Source organism: Stegodyphus dumicola, chromosome 1 (genome assembly GCF_044657685.1).
Source record: "Stegodyphus dumicola isolate Sdum_Otavi_A_Nest chromosome 1, ASM4465768v1".
In the NCBI taxonomy this organism is placed as follows: Eukaryota; Metazoa; Arthropoda; class Arachnida; order Araneae; family Eresidae; genus Stegodyphus; species Stegodyphus dumicola.
Window position 1 is genome coordinate 69,329,205 of NC_140768.1, and position 17,410 is coordinate 69,346,614.

Consider the following 17,410-nt stretch of genomic DNA (forward strand, 5'->3'; position numbering starts at 1 on the left):
TATTTTGCTTTCATCACCGCATGTTTATCAACGGATGACAACTTGAGTGATGAATCATGCAGCAACGTCAAATAACAGAGTATTACCCGATTAAAGATTTAAGTTTAATGCGTTAAAATGTTGACAAGGGGAGATTTAGCAGAAATTTCTTTCCTTATGCTAAAAATAGATTTTGTTAATGATACTCATAGGACAAACGATTATATTTAGTGCTATTTGAATTAAGAATAACTGATTTGTTATTCACATAAAGCCAGAACCAGCGCCAGAGCTTGCATGGCTGCACCAGGTGGCAGAATTTAGCGAAAATAAACAGAAGTTTTTCATTGCGATGATAATGCCCAATCATCAATCAATTAACGGAGGGTGAAATCTGTAGTATGGTTCTAAATCCAGAAAATACAGCTACCGATAGTGAAGAAAGTAACAGAGAGGTTACTGAACAAGAAAAAATTTTGATTGACAAGTTATTCGGAATTCTCGACACAGCAATTACAGGACTTGAACAATGGAACTTAATGTCTATAGTATTAGTCTAAAGTATTAGCAGTGAAAACAAATCAAACAACTCACATTGAAAGAAATGTTTAATAAAGTAAACATATAAATATTAAGCTCTTTTCTTTTGTAAATTTTGATACCCTTTAAATCATAAATGCTTCATTATTTCATAAATCACGATTTCATATTTTCAATTTTATAATTTCTACGTGCCATCTTAGTAGATTTAAAATGATCTAATATCCGGAAAAATCTCAAATCTGGGATCGCCAAAGTCCCGACGAGTCCAGACCTTGGACTTTGTACTGTATAAATATATATATATATATATATATAATACGGAATGTATATTTTCAGTTAAACTTCTACCCAATAACTTTAGTAATTCATGAAAGCTAATTTTGGGTCTAGTTAATTCAGGAAAATATTTTCAATTAGTTGTTTTCAGCTTTAAAATTATTAAAAAATTTTTAATTAGTTAGTTATTTTCAACTAATAATTATATCGCTATTAACAAAATTATGCACTACTATCAACAACATAGGTTTAAACCAAATACTTAATTGTCTATTGAAGCTTCAAAACGTATTTCCGAACTTCACTTTTTCTCGGCTAGCGTTACTGAATTTGCCCTTGGCGACCTAAAATCGAAATGGAGCCAACAGATTTCCCGCGAAATCGATAACAGACCCTCTGCAGAAATAAACTCATAATCCCTATATCCCATACATATAGTATGTGAAAAAGAGAATAAACTTCATAGATGGTGATAAAAAATTAATTTATGGCTTAATTTAAACAAACACAGAAATTAAGCTAAACAAAACCGTGTAAAAACAAATTGAAATGATAAAACGAAACTTAATTTTCATGTGAATTTCCAGCGCTGACTCTCCCATTCTAGAAATTTCAATTTGTTTCAGACAAAGACCACATTTAAGGATTGCCCTCCATCAATATCCAGTCTTTGTAGTCAGCTTGATGAAGCCACAGTTTATTAAAAATGCACTTTCCAGGCATCTCGTTCCTATTGCCGTCGGAAGGGTTGTGGCCTTCCAGGTTGGGATTGCTCTAATTTTGGCAAATATTTTCAGAATCCCCCCCTTTTTTTTCTCGAGCACCTTCATCATCACTTTCGCCTCTTAAAGAACTTCCGGCTTCACGCTTTCGTCACAATCAGCCTAAATTTATGGATAACACCTGTTTCGAAAGATTGGGTAAATAGCCAATCAGACACCGATACTTTCGTTCGGGTAGCTAATTGTTTTTTTTTTTTTTTTTTTTATCGTTTGCAACGCAAATCCACCAACAGATTGGTTAAGAGCCGTGTAATTTTAATTCCATATTCATGAGAAATCGTAATTCACACTTAGAATGGCAATCATTAGAAATGATAAGAAATGTCAAATGAGCAAAATTAAGGACCGTTTATTCATTTTGGCCAAAATTAAGAACTTTTAAGGACCAAAAATCACTTTTGAAAAAATTAAGGACTTTTTAAGGACCGTACGAACCCTGAATGATGCAATTTGACGAATTGAAAAAACTATAAGCTGTTTATACTTAACTATAGGCTACGGACTAATTCCTTCATCTTATTTCTTTTCATTTTTCTATATTACCTTCGTGTTAATTATGTTCACATGTTCTGTCATTAAAATTAGAAAAAAGCTACTAATGTTTCCATTAATGGTGCTGAGCAACAACACTCAACCACATTACATATATATAAGGATTTCTTGGGGGAAAAAAAAAAAAACTGTTTTATTATGGATACTTCCTACACATTTAATGCTATTGATTCATTGCTTTTTTATGGAATTTTTACTGCATCACCACTTTGAAAATGGTATTGCCTTTTGCATATTAGTTTAATGAAAAATTAGTCCTCAAGGAGTTGGAGACTTTTCAGAGGGCACAGATAATCAGAAGGTACCAGAATTACATTTTCTGAAATTTACAATGTACTACAGTTATGAAATCAAGCTTTACTTATGTTATTGATTACTTATTCATTTTTATACATGCATATGTAAAGCAAACTGCTTCTGCAGTTGAATTTGTACTTAATACACGAACTGAAGTTATTCACATTTATAAGATTTATACTTTATTTCAATTCAATAAATACTATTAGTGCAAATATTGCTGTTTTAAGAAAAACATTTTTTATTGCCTCTCATTTGTGCTATAACTTCAATTCATAACTAGCATGATGTATTTTATGATTAAATTTCATTGAATTTCTATTATAAATTCACTTATGTTTAGCATTTCTCATTACCTAAATCACTTAAATTAGTATGATTAAAAAAAAAGAAAACATATTTTTCTGCATAATTGTTTTTTAACTGTTTGAGAAAACCATGAGTGAAAATAAACATGCAGGTATCAATAAGTAAAATAATGATTATTATGAAATCCATATAAATGCACACATACATATAAAATTAAGGCTTGTTCATTCATTTATTATTTCACATTTTTGTTCTACCTACAGCAGTGTAGCAGCTATTTTATTATTACATGTTATGCATAAAAAGAATCACCGCATTCTTGTCACAAAACATTAATATTGAAGGTCGAAAGTTTTTTTTTTTTTTTTTTTTTTTTTGTTGTTGTTTGGATTATGTCAAAGCACACTAGATCTATCTGCCTAAGGGGAAGGATGTCTTCACAGAGGACTTTCTAAGGGAAACTGGCACATATCCATGTTACACATGAGGAAAACCACAGATATGCCTATGCAGCCAATTTGTTTGCCTGGAATCGAATCTAGATCAAATTACCAGTCTTTGGCAACTTTAAAACTCAGCTGCTGGTGAAAGTTGAGAAAAGACTCTCCTTATTAGATAACCCCCAGCTAATGCAACTATACAACAAATTAATTTTTTCCACATACAATTTGATCAGATATCTGATTTAGCTCTTTAGTATTCACAACAGCCTTAAATATTTGAAGGTTGCTTTCTTGTCAGCGTACTATTAGGTCTGCTAATTAATTGATATTTCATTGCTGAAAGACCTACTTTAATAGTTTGTGGCTTTAAGGTTTTGTAATGATCGTGTGTATCCATTTTGGGCTACATATTTAATTATGACAAACAAAAAAAGCCTTATTTTAAGGAAACTATTTTTGATAGGATGACTAAGTACACGGAAATTAATAATTTTTATTATACATAATGTAAATGAAAACCAGTCCAAATTCTCCTTCTGAACAGATATACTTGCTATCAATAAATAAATAAATAAAAGATTCTTAAAATTTCAGTTCAAAATCTGTGAAGAGTTTATTATATTTAAAGTTTTGAACCAAAATCAAAAAAAAAAAAAAAAATTATAAACATTTTTTTGAAATAAATTAATTTGTGTACCAATTTTGTAACATATATTGTTCGAAACATCTTTTATTAACAATAAAGCTAAAATATTCAAAATAATAATTCGAATATACTATAAACTAAACATATTTTAATTTACATCAAATACATACATATTAAATAAAATAAAGATTTAAATTAGAAGGAAAAGCATTTATTGCTTTCGAATCACCCAGTTTGTTAATTCAATATTAAAAAAATTTGAAAAAAATTATTACATCAAACTATACTAAAAAAATTATTTGAGTATATTATAAACTAAATGCATTTTAACTTATATTAATTTGACACAACACTAAAAAATAACATAAAGATTTAAATTAGTAAGAAAAGCATTTATTGCTTTTGAACCACTCAATTTGTTTATTAATAACAGAACTGAAGAAATCTGAAAGAAAAATTAAAAATCTTATGCTCTATCATATCGGAACACTGAAAATTTTCATGTGAGATGGCACTTGGAAGATAATTTAAGAGTCTGATGTTTTATGCAATGACATTTGCCAAAGGCTACTTCTAGATGTCTGTTCTAGCCTGACAGTTTCTGAGACACAACATATATAAATTTTATCTGCTGAATAGGATTTATGTGCTAGGTGAAAACAATACACTTTTTCCGGACATAAATATAAACAATTTATTGTTTCGAACTTCAGCAATTTTTTGTACTTCAACAATTTATTGTTTTGAATTTAAGAGATATCAAATACTATAAAATATATAAGTAGATGATTATTAAGGATAATTAAAAAATCAAAAATTAAAAAAAGGTTTAAATTTTAATGTGGCCACAATGGCATAAAATTTAATACAGTTTATCAGTAGAGATGGCTCAGGTGGAATAGTGAACATTTTTAGGATATCAGATGAATACACATTTAGAATAACATGGGAACATTTTATATCTTCTGTTTATTTGAAAAGTGGAAAAAAAAAATAGTAGAAATCTATAAAATTTTTAATGCTTTAATTAGATATATCACAAATTAAATGCTTTTTTATTTAAAACAAACAGTTTAAAAAGTAAAAAGATAATAACTGCACCTACTGCTATAATTAAGAACTGCACCTACTGCTCTTAAAAGTATTAAAAGAATAAAAAAGTATTAAAAGAGTAAAAAAGAAAAGTATTAAAAGAAAGTTTATAATTATTGAAATTAATTTTTAAAGTTTGAATTTTTTTAATTTTCAAATAATTTAATATGCAATAAAACCAAATATGTAGTTTCCTCCCCACTATTTTTTTAGGGATCAATTTTCAGACAGACAATAATTCTTAAGCTTTTAATTTTGTTAACTAAAGGTTTGAGTGAAATTGATTTAATAACAACATCTCTGATGTTGGAAAAATATTTCTGATTTTATACAAGACTATTCTGAATGCTTTGCTGCAAGAAAATTCTTTCAAATTCAAAATTAATAAAAGAAAAGTAAAGTTCAGATTACCTGAATAACTGTTGTTTTTTTGCTCATTTCTCTGGTGTTGAGCAAGAATTAGAAAAACACCTTGCCCATTGGGCGTCAAACTACGATACACGTGAAGCAAGGAACTAAGAAGAAGATGGGTAGACTGATCTTTTAAAAATGAACTTTCATAAGATGTTTCTATAATATATGGTTCAAAAGTTGGTACTTCATACCATATCCACTTAAACTTATTAAGCATAATCTGATCCCAGACTGAAAAAAAAAGTAAATGTATAAGTGATCATATTTAAAAGCACATATTCATGAATAATTGAGTTATGCATGTGCTGCTAAAAGAAAAATATTATACAATGATGCTATGCAACTGAAAATATTTTCATTAAAAATGCATGAAATGTTACCGCATGTATGCATTTTGTTACTTTATTTTAAAATATCATATTGAATGACTTGTTGCTATTAAGGATAAGCAAATTTTTAGTTCATAATTGCCACTCATTTATTGTGACAGATCATTCAAAACATCATTTAAAAATCATTTGATTACAAAAAGTTCTCATTAACAATAGGTGGTGGTGGTGGTGTATTTAATTATGGCAAAGCACACTAGGGCTATCTGCCTAAGAGGAGGGATGCCTTCGTGGAGGACTTTCTAAGGGAAACTGGCTCGTATACACGTTACACATGGGGAAAACCACGAAAACACCCATGCAGCCAGCCCGTTCGCGGGATTCGAACCTCGGACCGAACTACCAGTGTTCAGCGACTTTACCGCTCGGCTGCTGGTGAGCCATTAACAATAGGACTCCCTCTTTTAAATGTGAATAATATTTTTCTTAAACAAAATAAACTTTTTATCATTTTTTTATAGACATGCATTTTTTTATGCACAAAAAAAAAAGATTACACTTAAAAATATATACATGACCATTACTTTCATCATAAAAATTTTTGCAACCCCAATTATAGTTAAGTTTAGATTAAAAGATCAAATCGAACATTTCAATGAAGTAATATTATGGACAGATGGATGAAACTTTGAAGAAACAGAACATGTAAAATGACATAACCCAAGCATAACCAAGAAAGGAGTTAATAATAATCAAAAATTAAAAAAAGGTTTAAATTTTAATGTGGCCACAATGGCATAAAATTTAATACAGTTTATCAGTAGAGATGGCTCAGATGGAATAGTGAACATTTTTAGGATATCAGATGAATACACATTTAGAATAACATGGGAACATTTTATATCTTCTGTTTATTTGAAAAGTGAAAAAAAAAAATAGTAGAAATCTATAAAATTTTTAATGCTTTAATTAGATATATCACAAATTAAATGCTTTTTTTATTTAAAACAAAAAGTTTAAAAAGTAAAAAGATAATAACTGCACCTACTGCTAATAATTAAGAACTGCACCTACTGCTCTTAAATAACTTGGTATGTTAATTTCAGATTAAATTTGAAAACTAAATATCATATATTTTGTAAAATTTTCGGCTTTGTTATAAAATTTCTTGTAAAAAGGAGACAGATACAAAAAAAATTGAGATCAAATAGCTAATTTAAGTTATCAACTAATTATGCATCATTCATCAATTCAACATCCACACTTTAATAACGAACAAATTTTCCAAATGACAAAAAAAAAAAAAAAAAAAAAAAAAAAAAATGTCTTTTATGATACATGATGTCTTGAAATATGAACAAGTAAGCTGGTAACAAATGATATTCAAAATGAAGTAGAGGAAATACCTTTAAAAGTAAAAGATGGAAGGGTGAATGTTGCTGGTTAATCACATTGAGCGAATTTTTGATGGGGGGGGGGAAGCAATTTTGAAGTACAGGTTAGAGAAAGCAGGAAGAAAAGATATAATAATAATAATAATAATAATAATAATAATAATAATAAAAAAACCCTAGAAAGACTGCAGCTATCTCATACTTTTATGGAATAGAATTTCTTTTTCATACAATAGCATTTTGCATCTTCCGTTTCTTCACCGTTTTCTACTTACGATGTCAGCTTTCCTTCACAGAGATACCATGTGTTAAATATTGTGTGTATTAGATTTAAAGAATTACATCAGTTTTGTACTATGTATTTATACAAATTACACTTTTCTGAGCAATTATTTGGGATCCAGGAATGGATTAATTCATTTTATATTAAATCTTATGAGGAAAATTGTTTTAATTTATGAATATTTCAGGTGATGAACTGCCTTTAGAAGTGAATAAAATTCATGAACCAAGGTTTTACAGTAATTAGTTAGTCTTACTTAAAGGACTATTGATGTGATCAATACTGCACAGAAAATGGATATTAGGAATCGATGCCAATGAAGAAAGGACTCTTTGGGTTTTAACTGCTCGAAGTGCAATTCCATCAATATTATGAATCACAATATACAAATGCTCCTTACCTAAAAATATTTAAAAGCTCTATTTAAAACGTATAAAAATACATAAAATATTATTAAAAATGCAACATTCATAAAGAGAAAAATATAAATGCATATCTAGTAAAATTATGGTACTCATCAGTTTTCCTGGTGAACAAAAGAGTTCCATTAAATTTTCATAATTCTTATCTCTAGATTTTTTTTTTGTCTATAAAAAGTAATAAACATTTGATAATATTTTAAGTAACTTCAGGTACTAAACATCTGCACTTTTTCTTCAGATCTTCCAGGCCATTAAATGCACTCACTATTTTTTCTTCACTTTAGCAATTAAGCATTTAATTAATAATAACAAGTAAGTACAGCTTACAGAATTTACTGTGGATGGAACCAGAAATTATATTCATCTTTTAAATAGTTTGATAGGTTTACCAAAATGTCACTAAAGCTGTTTTGTCACCAAATAATAAGCAATTAAAAAATATGAGCCAGGATAATCGAAATGTAAACAAATTATTAAAATTTTTTCATAAAAGTATATAAATCAAGGTAGTAAGTATATTTTAATGCAATTTTATTTAATTGGATCATTCAAACATATCGAAATGCTGAATTATTAAATACCAATAAAAGCTAAAACTCACTTCCTGAAAAATATTCTTTAACAAATTCTGCCTGATCCTGAACAGTGGAAAATTTTCCATCATGCTCAAGGATATCTTCAGTTACTGATGATAAAATCTGTAAATGAAATTATGGTATTATATTTTTGTATACATAAAACTGGACCTTTCTTAAATTATAGGATACTTTACATTACAAAAATTTTTAATGAATATTTTTATAATGTAAAATATGCCAATTTAAAAAATATTACTATAATTTATCTGATTTCCAGGTTTTTAGCAATTATTTTATAATGTAATTGAATACAGAAACTGATCATAAATACTTTTTGAAAATCAAGACGCAGAGGCATTATTTAAAACAATATCACAATGGTAACTGAAAGTTAGAGCAAAAAATGTATGTGCGTAAAGCAGAATGTATCTAATAATTAAAATATTAGTTTATTTGCAGTGCTAAAAATTGGAATCTTTAAAAACATTTGATGCTATAATAGTTTAGAAGTTTCAGAAATTTATAATAGAGAAGACTATGAATCAAAACTATTAAAGCACTCTTCCAAAGGTCCCCCATTCATCATTTGTGATCAATGTCAGAGATCCTATAGGCGATCCTATAGGATCTCTGACATCCTAAGTTTTTGTTTGGAAATAAACTTGCCAAATAGTCTTCACTAAGTTAAAAATGTTTCCTTATGATCAATTAACACATTATTAAAATTTTTATGTATGATTCTGGTAGTTGTTGATTTAGATATTGCTTATTATTTTTCTGCTGCCAATTTCATTTTAATAAATTTTTCCTTCATTAATAAATTTTAATGAAATAAGAGTCTCTTGTTTAATCATTTCGGTATTAAAGAGAACTTTTTCATTTATGAGAAAATATATTACAGCATACTTTAGAATTTTTATTTAAAAGCATTAAAGTATGAAAGGACAATAAGAACTTACTTGCTTTAAATTTAAAGAAGGAAAGAAGCCATGAACAACAATATACAAATTATCTTCCAAATATTTTTCGCTGAAAGCATTCAAAATTTTCTGCTTTGAGCCAACACCATAAAGTAAAATGTTGAAAGACTCTCTATAAGAGGATAACAAATATATTACTTTAAAACCAGAGTTTTATAAAAACTAATAGTAAATATATAGTATATGTGATAGAATAAACTAATAGAATATGTGAAACACAATCACTAACAAAATTATTAATTTAATTGCCAATAGAGCTTTTAATTTCTAATTTCAATTTAAATACAGCCCCTTCAAAGCAGCTGCACTGACGTCATCTTTTTTCTGTAGTATTCTGCATTACGAAAGCTCTTGCCCAATCAGGATTGAAACAAAGAATTTCTGAACTATAAATACTCCAGCTGCATAATACAGATAAATTTCTCCCCTGTTGTCACTTTACGAGCACATAATTAACTTACTTGCCATCTTCAACAGTTGCAACAGTGTGATTTGAGTATATAAAATTATAGGGCACTTATAGCACCCTTAATGTTGTACGAATTAAGAAGATATATGTTACAAAATTCATTTTCCAGAAATAAAAATGATGCTTTTATTATCAAGCTAATTCTGTTATTCCATCTACTATGTAACAATTTCAAGCTATCTTCTAAGACATATCTTATTTGTATGCAAGCTACATCTCTCTATTGCCCTCTGAGCCTTTATCTACAACTAAATAAATTATCACATATAAAATTGCGTCACTTGAAAACTAATCCACATTATGTCTCTTGCAATGTGGTTAACTCTTGTCCAATCACATGCTTTGCTGAAATAATCGTGTTATGATGTGGAATTCAGACATTGTGCATCAAATACCAAGCTTGAGATTATGCAATGGCTCTTCAAAATACTGAGCACATGTTATGTGAGTTTACATACCCTGACGGGATGAATTAAGCCTCATCCAAAGAAATGAAAAAATGAGGATCCGAAACATCTGATTCCGCGTCACTTGAAAACTAATCCACATTATGTCTCTTGCAATGTGGTTAACTCTTGTCCAATCACATGCTTTGCTGAAATAATCGTGTTATGATGTGGAATTCAGACATTGTGCATCAAATACCAAGCTTGAGATTATGCAATGGCTCTTCAAAATACTGATGGGGATTTTCTGATGCATAATAGCACATGTTATGTGAGTTTACATACCCTGACGGGATGAATTAAGCCTCATCCAAAGAAATGAAAAAATGAGGATCCGAAACATCTGATTCCATTTTACTCAGAAATCGCAGGCAGGACTCAACATGTGGAATTCGCCTGGAGACTTTAACTCCTGCACAACTGTAAATTTGTAAGGATACAGACACAGAGCTCTTTTGATATTTTGACATGACTATCTCAATCCCTACTTGTGCAGATAAACGGCACTGCAATGTTGTTAGACTTTGTTCCAGGCTTTCCTTCTCTCAATTAATGTTTTTCTGGTGTTCGAGCTTTTTTTTTTTTAGATAGTTACAATTTTTATTTACTTCAGAGCACGTTTCGCACCCTTTTACCACTAAGTTTTGCATAATTAAGACTTTGCTGGAAGTTTTGCCAAAGCATTTCCATTCTTAAACTCTTGTGCAAACAGTTCTGCACAAGTTTTCCACGAATTGTGCTTTGCATAACACTTGACAATGAACTGCACTGTGTTATCATCCCCATTTTGTGTTACATTCAATTGGTCACTAAACATATTTAAACCTCTCATTCACTTAAATGTAATAACACAACAAAGAATTAGGGGCAGAGCATGCGAGAGATGAGCATGTGCAGACACCACCAACGGTTATATCAACATCACTAGTGGCCATTTCAAGCATTTTCTATAAGGGGAAATTTTCTTATTCATAAACAAGGGTACATTCTATTAGGGTATTATTATAAGTACTTATTACCTATACATATTATATTACATACGTATTAATTTATATACATATATATATATGTATATAAATTAATACGTATATATAGATAAGTATTAATTTGAAATGAAATATTAATACAGATTACAGATAAAGTTTTCAGGGTCCATACACACATTTCTGCACATGGAAATTAAATACTTTTAGGGACAATTAATGAAAAAATTAAGGAAATTAAGGAAAAAATCAGCAAATGGGAACTGAATAAATTCAAGTAAAGGTATTATCTATGAATGAACTTCACTTTTGTAATAACATCCTAAGAATTAAATACTAGGTAGGATGCATTGTTATGAAACATAATTTAATAAGCATAATTATAAAAAAAATTTGAATATAAAATCAAATTTATAAAATTTATCAAGTAGCATTAAATATTTTACACTTATAATAGTTGGACATATTTGAAAGAAGATTAGCAATAGTTTATTTACGTTTTACTAACAGTTAGCTTTATGTTGATTTTTCTTTTTTTTTTCATTTTGTCATGTACTTGCTCAATTTAGAGTTTTAGTAAACAGCAGGTACATTTTATGTTAACCAACAAAGGTTAAAATAAAAAGTCAAATCATAATCAGAACAATTATGATAGAAGACTGGTTATTGCTTATCTAGAGAGAGACCTGCTAATCAGAGCAAATCTGAAAGCCTGTAGGGACGGTTTGCAAGTTTTGAAAATTAGTTATGCTCTGTCTGTGCAGTTAGTGTTGTATCTTTGTGCAGAGTTGTAACCCAGTTAACATACATTAACCCTCTGGCTGCTCATCCCGCAATTTCCACGGGCAACTCAAATGTAGCAAAATCTGCTCATCTCGCGGGCATGAGTTTTTTTCCTTTATTGAGGAGCACATCCCGTTTCTTCCCCATTTAACCACTGAAAATTATATACAGTATTAGACATTTAGTTTACGTTTTGGCCAACAGATATTGTTTGTTGTCCACTAAATTGCGGCATTTGAAGGCATGTGGTATTACCACTGAAACTCCACTTTTTTCTTACAGAAATGGCTGCTAGAAAACATTCAGCGATTATTTAACAAAATTATTGAATTATTAATTAGATTTAATGATTAAATTAATAATTAGATTTATTGAATCTGGTGCAAAGACTGTGAAGTTGGACTTTGCCTTGAACCCTGTTTTGAACACTATCATACTAAACTGCATTTCTAAGGTATTTTTTCCTCGGTGCTTTATATTTTCTTAATTTTATATGTTTTACTTTTTTATATTATGCAATAAATAGAAATTAACTGTAATTCGACTGAAATTTATTTAAAAAAATTTTTTTTGGTGATAACATCTGAAATTGGTTTTTCTGGCAACTTAGTTTCTCATGATAGAAATCTACATAAAAAATACTTTGTAGAAAGAAAAAATGCATTTTTCAATTCTCCAATATATATAGATTTAAAATATAGGACAAAAAAAATTCCACAATTTTTTTAAGTGATTTCGGTCTACAAATTGAGCAGCCAGAGGTTTAACGTTTCAAAATGCCACTAAAGCACCAGAGGTGATAAGTTGTTTTGGATTATTTTAACCCTTAGCACTCTGTTTTGTTCCGTAACTCCATAGGCTCCGCTGCGGAGCCCAATGTTTTTAGCATGATTAGGCTTAAGATGTTATGGAATCGTCGGCGTTGGCAATTGTTATCTGTAGTTAAAACGTGCTCAGTCTCACTACTGTTACGATTAAAACATTATTTGACCCATTTTATGGTTAGCAACATGGAGAAAAATAATTATTGTGATGAGAATATAGAGTTGAGTGAGAGTGAAGATGTGTTTGATTTTTCATTGTTAGAAGATATTGTGGAAGACATTTGTTGATTATAATTCTGACACTTATACTACCAAAGAGACGACGAATGGTAGTTATTGAAAGTGAAAGCGAAGAGTCACTGGAAGACTTAGATGAATGGTGCGATGTAATGGAAGAATTAAATACTCCAGATAGAATACCTTATAGTGTATTACCAAAGGTCATTGGACCACAAATTCCTACAAATATTGTACAGCCGACATAATATTTCAAATTATTTTTCACAAATGAACTGGTAAATGAAATTATAAAATAAACCAACAATTACGCAGAAAATGTTCTAAAGAATAAAGAAACAACTAGTAATTCTATTTGGAAAATGTCGCGTGTGGTGGAAGAGGATGAGTTTTGGGCTTTTATTGGAGTTATTATCAATATGGGTACGATACCCCTGGTGAATATGCAGGATTATTTGTCAGTTAAGGAGAATAGTCACATTCCTTTCTTTAGTAAAATATTTACAAGAAAGAGATTTATGCAGATATTCTGGATGCTGCATTCCGCTGTGAAAATGTGCCGGACTTGCTGGTAGGCAGTAGTACAAAAATGTGCGGAGAGCTAAGGGTTAAGTCTTACTAGATGCAAAGAATAAGTTTCATATTGATTTTTACACTTTTGTGTTATATCTTCTGACCACGGTAAGGGTAAGGATTAATGAAAAGTAATAACTGGCTTTAATATGCAGAGATAACATTCAAGGGTGAGCAGTTAGTTACAAATAATTAAATTAGGTAGTTAGATAACCTTAGTCATTATAGTCATTATAGCTACCTTAGTCACTATAGCATTACAGCTACATAGCTACTATTAAGTTTTATTTATTTAAAAAATACATATTTCTTGAAAAAGCACTATTAAAATCATCATTTAATAACAGTTCACAGTTTAAATACATGTAATTTATGACATTGATTCTTAAATAATATTAGGATATACATATTAACAGCATAAAACATTTATGTTTTGCAGCAACAACAGGCAACAAAATATTGCGTATCTTTTTAATTTGAAGCCTTTCCAAACATTTTGGCTAATATATATCAATTTCCATTTCTTATAGCATCGTTTCTAATGATCAGAAATTTGTTTTCATATGCAAACCAACATTACCACTAGTTTCTGCATGTTTTGTCAATCTCTTGACTATGTACCTCTGAGGTTTTACCTGATCTGGTAAAAGTTAAATAGTCCAAAACCTCTGACAGACATGAAGCAAATTATTGCTATGCCTGAAAATAACTAAGTTAGATAAAGATTTAAATAAATCTTTTATTTAAAGAGAACTAAGATAGTAGTCAAAGACCTCAAAATTTAATTTTAATTTAAGCTGATACAGTAACTCTATTGTCATAACAAATTAAAATGTTGGCAACAATAACGCAAAGACAAATAATTAAAAATTATCCGAGCTCGCAGGAACTAATACAGCGTGCAAACAGAGGCCAAAAACACTTTGTCTTATAATCCAATAATCTCAGTTTAAAAACTAGCTAACTGATTTGCATTCTGGTAAGGAAACAGAAAGGGGAAGTTATAGTAAACCTGAAATTATAAACAACTGGTTAATTTACATAATAATAACTGCACATATCTTTGAAGAATAATTTTCATTTTCTTTATGTATTCAGTTTCTTTCTTCAATACACTTCTTCCTCATTTCAGAATTTTGGGATTTGATTAAAATTTTCTGTTATTCTAAAAAACTAAATGCATTTTGTATAGAAAAATCTGCTAATTTAATTTCTTAATAGTATGAACATTCAGAATAAATATGAAATGATATATGTTAAGAGCCATTTACAGAGCTGGGTGTGTCAGAATTTTTAGAATTTAGTGACACACCAAGCAACAAAAATTGAAACCCATTGAAAAGATAGCCATATGTGTCAGTAAATCGCCAAAAATATTCCTTCAAAATTCTAACTCATGCTCAAAATGAAAGTTTTGAGCAAATTAAAAAAAAAGGGAGGGGGGCAGAAATTTCAGATGATTAAAATTAAGGACCTTCAGTTGATTTTGGCTGAAATTAAGGAATTTTAAGGACCACAAATCAATTTTGAAAAACCTAAGGACTAAGCACTCTCAAGGACTGTACAAACACTGGTTTAGGCAATTATTTCTCAAACATTTTTTAGTCTTCGTTTATGCTGGAAATAAACAGCAGTTAAATAATTTTCTCCAATGGCTAACATTTTTTACCAGCTCTTTTAATAATATTTCCAATTGCAATTCACAGCAGATATTCAACATAAACTGACCACTTTGCAAGAGCAAAATTTAACAAACGAATCTGCTAACTTTGTTATATATGTATGTTATGTAATTAGTTAATTATGTGTTTATCATAAAGATAAGATTCATCTTAATACTAAAAAACAATGATACATTGCAAAATATGTATCACTAAATAATACATATATTCATGTTTTAAATACTTACTGTAATAGAAATTCCCATTTTGGAAACAAAACTGTATATTCTTTAAATAAAAGTTCTTTTTCTTCTTGGTGATATTCTGGAGCATTTTTACAAATTTCAGATAGTTCTTTAATATTCATTTGTTCTAGTTTAACTTTTGACAAAGTTCTGTTGGATGTCATGTTAGTAGATTTTGACTGCTTTTGAGCAAAAAAATAGGATTCTGCAAATGCACACTGAAGATGAAAAAATAAATATATTTAATAATTTATGCATGGAAACGCATTGCTTTTTTCTGAAATTCTTTTACCATACATGCATAAAAATATACTAAAAAATAACGTAAATAAAATTATCATATAATGGATATGAAATAGATAAAAATTACAAGAAAAATGCAAATAATAAAGTTTATAACATCATTTAATCACACAGAATTAATATCTAGGAGTTTTTTTTTTTTTTTTTCATATTTCTAAAATACAGTAAACCTTTATTATCCATATGGATTAGATGTTTTTGTTGCGTTATTTCTAATCATCATGAACTGAATTTCAGCCAGATAAGATCCACTGATTTTATTGTATCCAAAAAGTAAGATGCATCATTGGACTAGCTGTTAGATACTTTCAGTTGACAGAATGAGCAGCTCTATTCCAGTTTTAATTCAGAAACTCTACGGGATGGATGCAAAAATCTGTCCAACCACAGACCTCTCAAGAAGACTTTTGGCTTGATAGTATTTTAAATATTTGTATGCAGCAAAGACACTACACTTAAAAATATGCATGCCTTTTCCTGGATCTGAACTTGGGACCAAGACAATGATAGTCAGTTTACGTATCACCATACCAAGAGGGCAGCATTTTTCTAATTTTCTTCTGTGCAGTTCCCCTGTTTTCTTGTAATCCAAGAATATGGAAAATCTATAGTTTGGGTTGGTTATAACTTTTCATATGTTGGGTGCAGCTAAGTCTTCAAGGATAAATTTTCAATCTTTCAGAGAAATAGTACTTTGGTTTACTAAGTGATCATCAGACAAGCACTATTAATATCGCTTACATTTTTCTTATGATTTAGTCTTTATACATTCCTGATCATCTCTCATTATGGTACCCCAATTCTCTGTATCAACTATTTCAAGTACTCAGCAAAACAAACAACATTTTTGTAAGGATAAACAGCTGCATCTTCTTCAATTTTGTACAACAATTGAGTAAACAATCATTGGAACTGTGTTATACAATGCATAGCATTATTGAATAAAGCAATGTATTTGATAATAAGGTTATTAAAGAGCTGAGACGGGTGAGACAATTGCCTCGGATGAATGAATAGGAGAGATGTTCGCAAAATTTTAGATATACATTTAAAAAGTAAATTATGATATTTAACTTTCTATTATGAACCATATCAAGTAGCGCCATTTTAAAATAACAAATTTAAATCAAAACGTTACTGTACTCTTGAACACTTGTGCAACATGTGTATTTTTCTTTAATGAATTAACCAAATAAAATCCCAGACTTAATTAATCACTAACAATTTAATATTCAAAGTAGGACAAAAATGTCATTATCACAAATTTTATATAATTTTTTACTTAATACTTCTTATTTATATGAGGTTCAAATTTATCTGAGGTATCAAATGATAAATCATTACACTGGTCAAACCTAACAGCCTTTTTAAGTAAATAAGCTTAAAATTTTATATATAGCTTTGCGGAATTTAATACTGCAAGAAAACGAAAGGTACATATACCCTTCCAATCAAAAACTTTGGTACTTCCTTATTATAGTGACCTCTAATATTGAATCGCTAATCAACCAAGATTATCTTGCTGAAATCTCAGCATGAGTTTCTTATACTTTGCTACATATTACAT

The 17,410-nt window shown here is 29.2% G+C and overlaps 1 protein-coding gene across 1 annotated transcript in view; it reads right to left on the reverse strand.

Annotated features, from left to right (window-relative positions):
- The window catches only part of Orc2 (origin recognition complex subunit 2), a 56,407-nt gene that overhangs the window by 13,823 nt on the left and 25,174 nt on the right, over positions 1–17,410 (reverse strand). The window contains exons 6-10 of the mRNA XM_085816153.1: positions 15,544–15,758; positions 9,299–9,431; positions 8,363–8,459; positions 7,596–7,739; positions 5,331–5,564 (exon numbers count right to left, since the gene is read on the reverse strand). Of these exons, the coding sequence (XP_085672279.1) occupies positions 5,331–5,564; positions 7,596–7,739; positions 8,363–8,459; positions 9,299–9,431; positions 15,544–15,758 (823 nt within the window). The remainder of the gene's footprint in view (positions 1–5,330; positions 5,565–7,595; positions 7,740–8,362; positions 8,460–9,298; positions 9,432–15,543; positions 15,759–17,410) is intronic.